The 12,013-nt window shown below is 39.9% G+C and overlaps 1 protein-coding gene across 3 annotated transcripts in view; it reads right to left on the bottom strand.

Moving 5' to 3' along the window:
* Window positions 1-23: 23 nt before the first annotated feature.
* Window positions 24-12,013, bottom strand: part of PDLIM3 (PDZ and LIM domain 3) — a 32,812-nt gene continuing 20,822 nt past the window's right edge. The window contains exons 4-8 of one of the 3 annotated variants that reach the window (XM_055416429.2): window positions 11,937-12,004; window positions 6,066-6,329; window positions 4,403-4,533; window positions 2,403-2,514; window positions 24-994 (exon numbers count right to left, since the gene is read on the bottom strand). In XM_055416429.2, coding sequence (XP_055272404.1) covers window positions 805-994; window positions 2,403-2,514; window positions 4,403-4,533; window positions 6,066-6,329; window positions 11,937-12,004 — 765 coding nt within the window. In that variant the 3' untranslated portion in view covers window positions 24-804. The remainder of the gene's footprint in view (window positions 995-2,402; window positions 2,515-4,402; window positions 4,534-6,065; window positions 6,330-11,936; window positions 12,005-12,013) is intronic. The other 2 variants (XM_055416431.2, XM_055416430.2) reach the window with 2 other exon arrangements.

Genomic DNA, 12,013 nt, shown 5'->3' with positions numbered 1-12,013 from the left:
GACATTTAAGACGAAAGAGACTATTTCAAAGCAACAGAAACCATTTTAATCTGAGACTATCACCTTTAACTAGCAAATTTAAAACTTCCCCTCCAATCAGCAGAAATTGTGGGCTCATAAGAAAGAGCAAATGAGTTATAAAAATTAAAGAAACCATATTGTTTTCCTTAAAATATCTGAGTTGTCACTTGTGTACAACCCGAGTTGTACACGACAAGTTAGGACTGGGCTCCCTCATTGGAATGTTGATTTTATCTGAATTCAGCGAGTGCCACTTCGTTAGGTATTTTAAAAATATTTTATGAATTTATTATGTTATGTTGCATCCAGCAGTATGACTGAATCTGAAACTAGAGAGATCTAGAGAATTTCTCCCTGACATGCATTGTAATTGTTGAAACAGATAACAGACACTGCAGGTTTTGTTAGAATACAAGATTGTCATTTGGTATTTACTAGAATTGCAAAATCAGCTGGTTAAGGAAAGACAACTGGACTCCCCAAATATCTTGATGTTTACATGTTTGATGGTCATAATAATACAAATGTAAACTGTGGAGAATGACATGAAAAAAGTATTGCTTTAAATGCCATTAAGTTATTGCTAAGCTCCCCCCAAAACAGTTGAATGCATGTTTGTGTTACAGCAGGCATGTTCCTCCCATTCCTTCTCCGAAAAATACAATGTGTCTAAAATTTTGGTTCTAGATTTGGCATCAGCCCTTTGCTATAAATCTGCCCAAAGCCATTAACACCAGCCTGTGTAGGTGCGCATGGGTGTGTGCGTGCTCCTCTGCCTAAGACTTAAGCTTTGGGATAAAGGGTGACTGTGTCGTAGCCCTCTGGGGGCCTCGTGCGGGCCCGGGCGTGAGTTTCGCAGTACAGCTCCCCCTCCACGAAGAAGTAGCCCTTCTGCTTGAGGTTGAGGTTACAGTCGGCGCACACAAAGCACTCCGGATGCCGGTATTTGTCCCGTGCTTTCACAACCGCACCGCTGGTGGGAAAAAGGAGACCCTTGTGAACACACACACACACACAGCCAAAAACATGACCCAAAGGGAGACAACACTGCAGGTAAGGCAGGTGTTTCACATTCAGGAAACAATAGCTGTAAAACTGGGCTCAGCTGTGGAACTGATGCAGTTGCCAGGAAGAGCCAAGACAACCACAATCAATCTTCACGGGTTTCTCTCCACTGTTCACGTGTGAATGTTTTTCAGATTTTTTTTTTTTCCAAGCAAGTTTTCTTTCTTTTTTTTTTTTTAGAGAAATAATAGGATCTTACTTCATGATCTCTCCCCATTGTTTCTTTAGAAGCAGGAGAGATGATGCAGATAATCCTCCGCAAAGGAATTGGACTGTGACCAAGGTTGTTGTCTATACAACCAAAGTCCCTCTGCTTAAACTGTCTAGCTTGGTGGGCCAGCGTCCACTCTATGGAACACAGAACACATCAAAGGGCAGAGATGGAATTTCCATGGGTGGGTACACTTGCATTTTGACAGTAAACTGCAGTTTACTCCAACTTGGGAGCAACAATTGTTGGATTGGCCAAAACAATCCTTTTGGGTTTGTCCACTGCAGCATAAGGAAAAGCCCGAACGAACTTTTTGGCCACCCCAATACTTTGGGTAACATCACGACCTGTCTTGTGTTACGAGGTCCTCTCTGCCCCCAGCCCCCTGTCCTGCTTGTTTCTCTGTCTTCCAGCCCCCTCTGCGCTATAAGCAGGCTTCTCTCCCTCCCCCGCCCTCCTGGGGTGCCTCCTGGGTGACTAGACTGAGCTCCTCAGTGTGAGAGCTAGTGACAGGGGAACAGAAACAGGGGATGGAAGATGTGCTGCCATGGTCCAGGAGGTGGAGGGACTGAAATGATCTGGTTCACTTGAAGATCTGAAACTAGCAAGGGTGGCTATTTACACCTAAAGCCCCTTAAGATGGAAGCCGACTGTGTGTCTAAAAATCATATTTCAGTATTTGTGCAACTTTAGGAAATTGACTAAAGATTATGTGCTTTAATGAACAATTGGATGACCCCCATATTTGTTTCCCTGGGTTTATACAGAAAAGGAAGAATTCAAAGACTATGCATCAACAGAGGGAGGGCTTTTTGAAGTGAAGTCATGATTCTCGGAAATGACTTTTGGGATATACTTCTGGGGCAGTTTCCTTTCATGAACAAATACCTGAAATTATAAGTCAGGATTTCCAGCTCACATTCTGTGATAATTTGGGGGTACACCTAAAGGATTTCTGGTCAAACTGCCCTAAATGTTGTGGACATTTATATTTCAGTTCGCTGAATAGAAATTTGTTTTTTGTAAAACTTAAAGTCTCTTCTAGAAGAAACAGGGAACTGACGCCAAGATTGATGGTGAATTTTGGGTTGAAAATGAAACTTACACGATGCCACTCCCGCATTTGTCACAGAATGGCATCTTCTGTGTGCCTCCAGCACCGCCGTGGACTTTTGTAACTGGAGCCCTCACACTCCGAGTTCCAGCAGGACGGTCATCTGAAAAACAAAGTGCTTCCATTTATGGCCAGGGAGCAGCTGGCTACGGTTTATACTTTGCTTCTATTTTAAGGTGTGCACTTTAACCTGAGGAATTCTTAGCCGTACCCACAATATCATTTGGAAAGAACTAGGATCTGTTCAAGCATAATTTATTCTGAAACAGGACCTTACAAAATGAAATTAGTTAAAAACTGTTGTTGTTGTAGGGAGCTGTTACAAAATGCCCAAAGGAACAGAGAACATTTTGCATCTTTCTTTTTTAAATTGTGGTAAAGTATGCAGGAGATCAGTCCTGGGTGTTCTTTGGAAGGACTGATGCTAAAGCTGAAACTCCAATACTTTGGCCACCTCATGCGAAGAGCTGACTCATTGAAAAAGACTCTGATGATGTGAGGGATTGGGGGCAGGAGGAGAAGGGGACGACAGAGAATGAGATGGCTGGATGGCATCACCGACTCGATGGACGTGAGTTTGAGTGAACTCCGGGAGTTGGTGATGGACAGGGAGGCCTGGCGTGCTGTGATTCATGGGGTCTCAAAGAGTCGGACACGACTGAGCTACTGAACTGAACTGATACATAGCATAAAATGGACCATCTTCGCCATTTTAAGTGTGTAATTGAGTAGCAGTAAGTATGGTCACAATTTTGTGCAACCGTCACTGATACCTATTCTAGAACATTTTCATCATCTAAAACAGAAACTGTATTTCAGTCTCCTTTCAGACCCTAGTGACATCTATTATACTTCCTGTCGCTATGACTGGACTATTCTAAGGTCCTCATATAAATGGAATCATGCAATATCTGTCTCTATGTCCCTGGTTTATTTCATTTAGCAGAATGTTTTCAAGGTTCATCCATGTTGCAGCATATATCAGAATTTTCATTCCCTTTTAAGGCTGAATAATAGTGGACTTTATGAATATATACCACATTATGTTTTTCCATTCATGTGTGAATAGACATTTAGGTTGTTCCCAACTTTTGGCTGTTGTGAATAATGCTTCTGTGGATGCTGGTACGTAAGTACTGGTTTGAGTCCCTGTTTTCACTTCTTCTGAGTATACATCTAGGAGCGGAATTGCAGGATCCCATGGCAATTCTCCCGTTTCAGTTTCTGAGGAACCGCCATACTGTTTTACCCAGTGGCTGCACCATTTCACATTCCTCATCAGCAGTGCACAAGGGTCCCATTTCTCCACATCCTCACTAACACTTATTTTCCTTTTTTTTTTTTGGATAATGGCTATACTAATGGGGCATTTTGCATTTCTGTGCAACTTCCGAAGGACAGTATATACATTTTGGACATGGAAAATCATTGGTAAGAGCATGAACTCTGAAGACCCCAGGAGTGGACTGGAGACCCAACTCTGTTTCTTATTGGCTGTGTGGCTTTGTGGAAATCCGCCCTCTCTATGCCTCATTTTCTCTTTGGAAAAATAACAGCTCCTACCTCACTGAGTTATTGTGAGAATTAAATGATCACATGTGCAAAGCAGCTCGGCACAGGATTTGGAACGTAGTGAGTGTTCATTCCAGTGTTATCTAAAAAATTTGATGATTATGATAGCCTGGGATATGGGGGAGGCTGAGAAATCTTGCAGTATTTTATGATCCTTAAGCTGAACTAGCCCTTGACTACTGAGATAGGATTTATCTCTGATGCTCTTTTACCATCAAGTTGGTGGCTCCTTAAATATGTTCTGGATGTTCTCCTAAACCAGGCAACACCAAATCCTTTTACAGCAAAGAGTCATTTGATGACTGATGAAAATCAATTTTTAGACTCTCATTCCCATTATGCTTGCTGCCCTCCCTTCCCCTGACCCTTGCAATAACCTCTGTCAACAACGTCTCAGCAGATATTCATGGACTGCTCACCAGGGCCATCATTCACTAGTTCCTGGAGCACCCTGAAGGAGCCTGACTGGCGAGGCTGACTAGGTTCATTCCGATTGTCATGGAGCATCCGGTACACATCTGACTCCGGGGGCACGGAGGCCGTGGGTTCACTGAAACAACATGGTAGGCAAAGCCACGTCAGGAGCGTGTGTACGTGCAGGAAGACACAAGATGTCAATAAGCAGTGACTACTATATTTACAGCAACTCCCAGAGATTCAGTATTCTCAAGTTAATCTCTGTTATAGCTAAGTATAATGTGAATTCACACGGTTGCCTTAATAATATCATTGATTAACCTGGGGGTCACTTCAGCACTTCTCCATGTGGAAGAATCCTTCAGAGGGCAACTGAAACGTTGTTAGGAAATAGTAATTTAAAAAATAATGCGTGTGTCTGATGGATATATAATTACAATGTGAACAAAATTAACCTTTTAGAAATAGAAGACCACATACGTGTGATAGTGCATGAGTGAGCCCAGTTTATCTCAGTCATAAAGATGTTAATAAAATTCAGATTCATTTTTGATATTAAACCAAAAGTGTATGGTTTAGTTTTGTTAACTCCTGAATCAAGGTAACATTTTGCCTGTAAATCGAAGAATTCAACTTGTCAGTGTTTGAAAGTGCATAACATAGTCACTTTTACATAGAAGTCGGTTGTATAGGCTACTAAATAGCTGCATTATAATTCACTTACAAAAATGATAGATGATTTATTTTAATAAACTTTCTACAAATATATTCATGATGAACAATAAAAAATACCACAATAAAAATACATGTCAGGCACTGTAATATTTTACTATCTTGTCATTTAATTGCATTATCTACAAAAGGTAGTTGCTATTTGCAGAAATTTTTATTACCTATATCATATTTGGAAATAATCGTCTTACCTTTCTGAAGCTCCTTGCAAACGGCTTTGAAATACATTATGCTATTATTATCTCATTGTATTCATCCCAAGGGCTATCTTTGGGATATTGTTACATAGCACTTGTAAGCATTATAATACTTTATAATGGTTCTATAATATTGAAAGAAGTAATAAGGTTTTATCTTCTAATAAATCTTTTTAATTGAAAAGTACTTTGAACAAATATGCATAATAAAGAAGAAATTAGTCAAAATAGAGACCAATGGAAATTAGGTATCTACATTAGTAGCCTGAGATATTCACTTACAAACCCTTACTCATGGCAAAAATAATAAATGGAAAAATAATTAACTCTTCCACAAGATGCCATTAGAAGAGACAAAAGATATCATTTCTTTTAAAACTTCTCTGAACCTCCCATCCCTTACCCAGTTTTTGATACCCAAAGAAGAAACAAAGTATCCCAGATTATAAATCACTTTTGAGAAGTACATTTGTAAAGTACATTGTAGTTTTTCAAAAGACATGTACATTTCGTCCTGCCATGATTTCATTTTATTGCTATCTGTCACATAAAACTCTGCTTGCTTAATTTCTCAAATCGCCATTATCACAAGGCCTAGATATCTGCAATAAATCCTTAGTACTTATTTTTCTTGAAAGCATTCTTTCAATTAAGACAATGTCACAAGATAACAGTGAAGTCCACAGTGCCCATGTGTTTAGTTAATATGCCCACGGTTCAGAAAGACTCTCATTACCTCATCGAGGGTGTTTCCCCTAGAGCTGTTGAAACCTGACCCTGAAGTGTTTCCATAATATTGTCATCTGAGTACAACTGCATTGGTGTATTAAATTGAGCATGTACAATCTTCACACCAGGAAGTTCCATTTCCAAAGGAATGTTAGGGGCCATCTTAGCAGCAACTTTCAAGTCACCTGGGCAAATAGTACTAAGAGTGCTGACAGAAGAAGGGGTGCTACGTCCGCTGCCACCGTCAACACCGGACGGAGTGCTGCATCCACTGTGTTAATGACCACATCACACAGAAGACCACAAAGGAACCAGAAAATCCAGACAGGGGGACACAGACAACAAGTACAGAGAGGTTAAAAGTAAGAGGTGAATTAAATCGAATGGAAGAGAGATGTTTATTTCTGGCTAGAATTTTAGAAAGGGAACACTTTTAAAAATTCACGATTGAAAAAAGTTTCACAGAATTAAAGGATACTGGTGACACTGCATTTTTTGGCTCTGTTGTACTATAAAATATGCTCTGCTAGGTGAAAGCTTCATGGGAAAAGAGTTGTGTATAAAGGAAGTGGCTCAGGGGAATTGCATTGGCTGGAATCCTTTTACCTATCTGAGCTGCAGTATTTAGAATTAAAATATTAATGAATGATCCTACACAAATAGTAATATGAATATGCAGCATGAAGATCCAATCAAATATTTAGGCTAAACATTGCAAAATAAGTATTTTCAGAAATATAGTTGGGCTTAATTCAAAGTAATTGGCAACTTGAGGTTGTGTGATAAAGATTCTGTTTTATGACTTTTTATACATATTTTGTTACTATTTTAACTTTTCCTATTTAACTCTCTAATTTTGTGAAGACTACACTTTAAGAAACTGTTTGGTGACTTAATATAGGTCCTAGAAATAGCCAATAAATGCTTGTCACCTTGAAATTAATAATTAGAGAGCAAATAAAGTGATCTCAGACTCTTTGGATACAACTTAGGGCTAAGATATGTATCTATATTTCCTTAATACATAGCTATTTCTTGCAAAATTTTGAAAGCACATATATATTTTCATGCATATTTTTCATTTCCTTTTAAAGTCAAGTTAAAGGAACTTACTAAAACATCAGAAAGGCCAGTCATGCAATTTTAAGAACAACTACAGAAATTTCATATTCTCTTTGAATAGAATTCTCTACAGATATGAGGTTAGTCATAACTGACATACTGATGACTGAAAGTCATTTTTCTACATGCATTTTAAATGCAGCATGACAAATGCATTTTTTTTGAGAAATGGAATATATTGTTTTCTTTTTTTTAAAGCATAGTCATTTAAGACAACGCCAAAGGAAATATTAGTATTGATGTAAGCTTCTATCATGTCTGCAAGTTAGCGTTGCTGTAAACTCAAGGCAGAGAAGAGTTTATATGGTGTGTTTATATCAAAGTCAGTGTTCCCTTAGGGCTCAAGTAAGGCCCCTGCCTGCATTTACTCTCTAGGGCTATTAATGTCAACCTCAGGCCCATACAGAGAGCAAAAACCCCAAACTCAATATATTGAGGATTGATTTTGTTGGCTTCATCAGTATTGCAGCCTGGTTAGTCTGGGCAACTCATATCGCTAAATAAATTACAAAAAATATTTTTTGGGTTGTGTTATCTAATTTGACCTGCACAGACTAACGAAGCAGGTAAATATGAATGTGCTCCTTCACTTCCTGGCTGTTGAGAACCTGTCTGAAACTCAGTCAGTAAATTGGTTGATCACACACAAAAATATCAAGTGGTTTATTCACCATTTTCATAGGCTTAACACTACACTGGTTGCTGAAATTGACTTCAGTTGATAAAAGAGTAGAAATGAAATTTCAGAGTGAAGTTCAGTCAGGATCATATTGATTTGACCTCAGTATAATGATGTTTATTAAATTGTAATTTAGGGATTTGAACGGAGAAGGCAATGGCAACCCACTCCAGTACTCTTGCCTAGAAAATCCCATGGACGGAAGAGCCTGGTGGGCTGCAGTCTGTGGGGTCGCTAAGGGTCGGACACGACTGAGCAACTTCACTTTCACTTTTCACTTTCCACTTTCACACATTGGAGAAGGAAATGGCAACCCACTCCAGTGTTCTTGCCTGGAGAATCCCAGGGACAGGGGAGCCTGGTGGGCTTCTGTCTATGGGGTCACACAGAGTCGGACACGACTGAAGTGACTTAGCAGCAGCAGCAGCAGGGATTTGAAACACTGAATTTCAGTATTGGGAGACTGGAGCTTAAAATAGTGAACCTTTTTCACAAGCATTTTATAACTATTCTGACCTTACTGTGTGCCAGGCATGGTGTTAGATAGTGGAGATGTAAACTATGGTTAACTTGGAATTTACAGATAGAACTTATTTTACAGTTGTAATTAATATTATTTTTTCCCCTCTTATTAGTGTTCTTATATACATGCATGTCTGTGTATATAATTTTGTTTAAGCAGAGATTGTGTCTTCTATTTCCTAGTTTCTTAATCATTCTATTTAAGGGCCCATGTCTATCTGTTCACATAGGAAATAAAACCTAAGCAAATGACAATTATCTTTTTATACATTTCTGGAACGATCTTAAATAAGCTCTTGAACTGATGCCAAAAAACAGTTTTCATGGACTCCAGTCACTGTGAAGATGATCATGGGTCAGCATGACCTATTCCTGTGACTTGGAAAGATAGATACTGCTGAAATTTCATGACATTGAGCTATTGACTTGGCAACCTGTAAGGCTGATGATACACTCAATTACTATCATACAACTGGATAGATCATTAGACACAGAACTCATTTCCCTGCTGTGTATATGGACTTTTGGGGACATGCTTCCAGAAGTAGCTTGTCCAAAAACCACTAACCGGATTGTATTTTATCACTTGGATCCATAAAATGCCTTGTATGTATTTTTAATGATAGTTTTGGCTTTAAACATTTACATACTTTCATATGAAAAACTGGTCTTTTAATATGGGTCAGTTACGATGAAACCATTAAAAGAACCCTAACTATTATTAAGACCCAGGGAGATGACTATATGGTATCTCCAACTTACATCTGATTCAAAAGTTGTTTATTAATGGTGTAGTTATCACAAGGTAAGTAGCCACTCAAAATTCCACCTTGATGAAGAATTATTTGGTAAGAACAAGAAATTCGGAAGCTAGAGCAAATAGTGAGGGGCCACAGGAAGACAGGGAGGATAATAGAAGCATTTTTAGAATTTTTTAAGGTTTGTTTACTGGTACCTGTTTTTTAAGCAAATCCTTTCATACCTGTTTTTCCTCTCCCCTCTTCTAAATTTAGCTAGATTGAAAGGCACGTCACAATGAAAAAATTATGAGTAGCTTGTCATTATCACCATGTTTGAATTAAATGAAAATATAAAAGAAGGGCATTACGTACCTGAATCGCTGCCTTACCCTGAATTTTGCTATTAAATATTACTGGTCTTTAGCAGAAACAAGATCTGTGTTACTCTAATGTATCATTTTACTCAAGCCTTGTGGAGTTCTATAGCTCATGTTAGTGAGCTTACATTTATGTTAACCTCAAAAGAATGCAAATATATCTGTTTTACTATGCTTCTTTAGGAAGATGTATGTATATATATTTATTCAATAGTAAAAGAGCATTTTAACTTTTAATCCAGTATTTTTATGTTATTGAGAGTGGGGTTAGAAAACTGTTGAATGGGGGGAAATAGAGAAGGATGTAGAGGGGAATGAAATATGAAGGAGGAACAAACTAAAAGAAGCCAAAAAGGATTGTTCAAAGCTGCCAGTATGCAGGAGGAATAACAGCTCCTGATTCTTCTTGCTATTCAGGAAGTCTAATTAGGTACTCTTGAGATTTTGTTCCTTTATCTAGTGAACATTTGCTGAGCATTTACTGTCCTAGCCTCATTTCTTGGTAGTGGAGATATTATGTGCTTACATTCTAGTGGGGTCAGATGTCTTTGGTAGTCATTGCCTTATTATTAATAGCATCTTTCTCTGGCTCTTTTACTCCATTTCCTCTTTCTGAGTCTGATATCACAAAATTGGCTTACTTTGAGGTCATTTTCTGGCCCTGACTCTAGCTCATGGGAAGGTCTGCACATGGAAATCATATATCAAGTGATGACTGACCATCCATGGCAAGCAGCATAAACTCAGATGTCTCAGGGGCCAGGAGGGTCACACATATATGAAAATGGGCCAGGTGTCATACACATGGGAGTTAAGGGCATTCTGCCAAGATCGAGAGTAGATGTTCCATCTTCAGGCACTGACCTAAATTCCATATTTTTAAACAACGGGAGAGTTAAAGAAAACATTGTGAATTGACTCCACCTACGGACCACCAATCGGGACACCTGATGTAGATCATTGTTCACTAATCTGTTAGGGCTGATCCAGCCTAACCCCCACTTCCTTCCTCTGGGCTGGTTGATGGAGCTGAGGTCAGAGGACTTCAGGTTTCCTGAAGTCACTGTTTCCTGATGTGGCAATACAGGGAGTTCATTTCTTTCCTCGTAGGTTGGAATTTAACTTCTAGAGAAGATTTGAAAAGGATCGTCTGATGATGATCTATTTCTCTGACAGACAAGAAGAGATCTTGCTCATTATTATTCCAGTCTATGCACAGTTATCCATGAGGGTTACCCAGTAAATCTCCCTCCTCCCAACTCTCTCCTTATACTTGTTTTCCCCAAGTGGAAAAATTCCAAGTGGCCTCTCCTCCTTGGCAAGTATCTTATGTGTGTATGTATGTATGTATGTTAGTCTCTCAGTTGTGTCCAACTCTGCAACACCATGGACTGTGGCCTGCCAGACTCCTCTGTCCATGGAATTCTCGAAGGCAAGAATATTGGAGTGGGTGGCCATTCCCTTCTCCAGGGGTCTTCCCAACCCAGGGATTGATCCCAGGTCTCCTGCATTGCAGGCAGATTCTTTACCATATGAGCCACCAGGGAAGCCACACAAGTATCCATGTGTGAAAGTCGCTCAGTTGTGTCTGACTCTCTGTGACCCCGTAGACTGCAGCCCACCAGGCTCCTCTGTTCATGGAATTCTCCAGGCCAGAATACTGGAGTGGGTAGCCATTTCCTCCTCCAGGGGATCTTCCCAACTCAGGGACTGAACCCAGGTCTCCTGCATTGCAGGCGGATTCATTACCATCTGAGCCATCAGGAAAGACCAAGAATAGTGGGGTGGGTAGCTTATCCCTTCTCCAGGGGATATTCCTGACCCAGGGACTGAACCCAGGTCTCCTGCATTATAGGCAGGTTCTTTACCAGCTGAGCCTCCAGGGAAGCCACACAAGTATCCATAAGAATGCAAATTTATTTATGTAAGAGCTAGAATGAATGGGATTACCCAGCAGGCTCTGATGACACAGTGAGAGCTAGGTGCTGAGATGGGATGAATGGAGTCCGTCAAACACAGAAAGCTGCAGCAGCCTTTCCACGTTTGCTCACCTGCTTCCTTACTCCTGACTGGGGGCTGGTTTTCATGTTTGTTCCTGCTGACTGGGCCATCCTGCCCTGGGACAGGGTATGTCTGCTGACCTCAAAGGTCACTGTGTTCTGGATGGGATTCTCAGAGCAGCCGGGGTATCAGTTATAAATACACACAGCGATTGCATAATATTTCACAGCTCTATAATCTTGTCAATATTTAGTCTCAGAAATGGAGGTGAGTTGGCTGCTAGTCTCCGCTAGGTGAATTTGTTTCTTTTGATTTTGCAGTAAGCTTCAAAAAAGCGAAAAGTCACTCCAAACACCTAAGAGTTATGTATCTTGGTGATTAGTAGGATTTATTAAGGAGGCATGCACTCCACACTTCACCATCTTAAAGCTCATGACCTGCTTCGGCCTGGGATTATGAAAGGTTTGGGCCGAACGTTGTGCTTGTGTTCAAAGTAGTTCACATCCTGTAAAAA

Source organism: Moschus berezovskii, chromosome 26 (genome assembly GCF_049115385.1).
Source record: "Moschus berezovskii isolate FMDL1 chromosome 26, NW_MosBer_1.0, whole genome shotgun sequence".
Lineage (NCBI taxonomy): Eukaryota > Metazoa > Chordata > Mammalia > Artiodactyla > Moschidae > Moschus > Moschus berezovskii.
The sequence above is the reverse complement of the archived record's forward strand: the minus strand, read 5'-3'. Positions and strand labels throughout refer to the sequence as shown.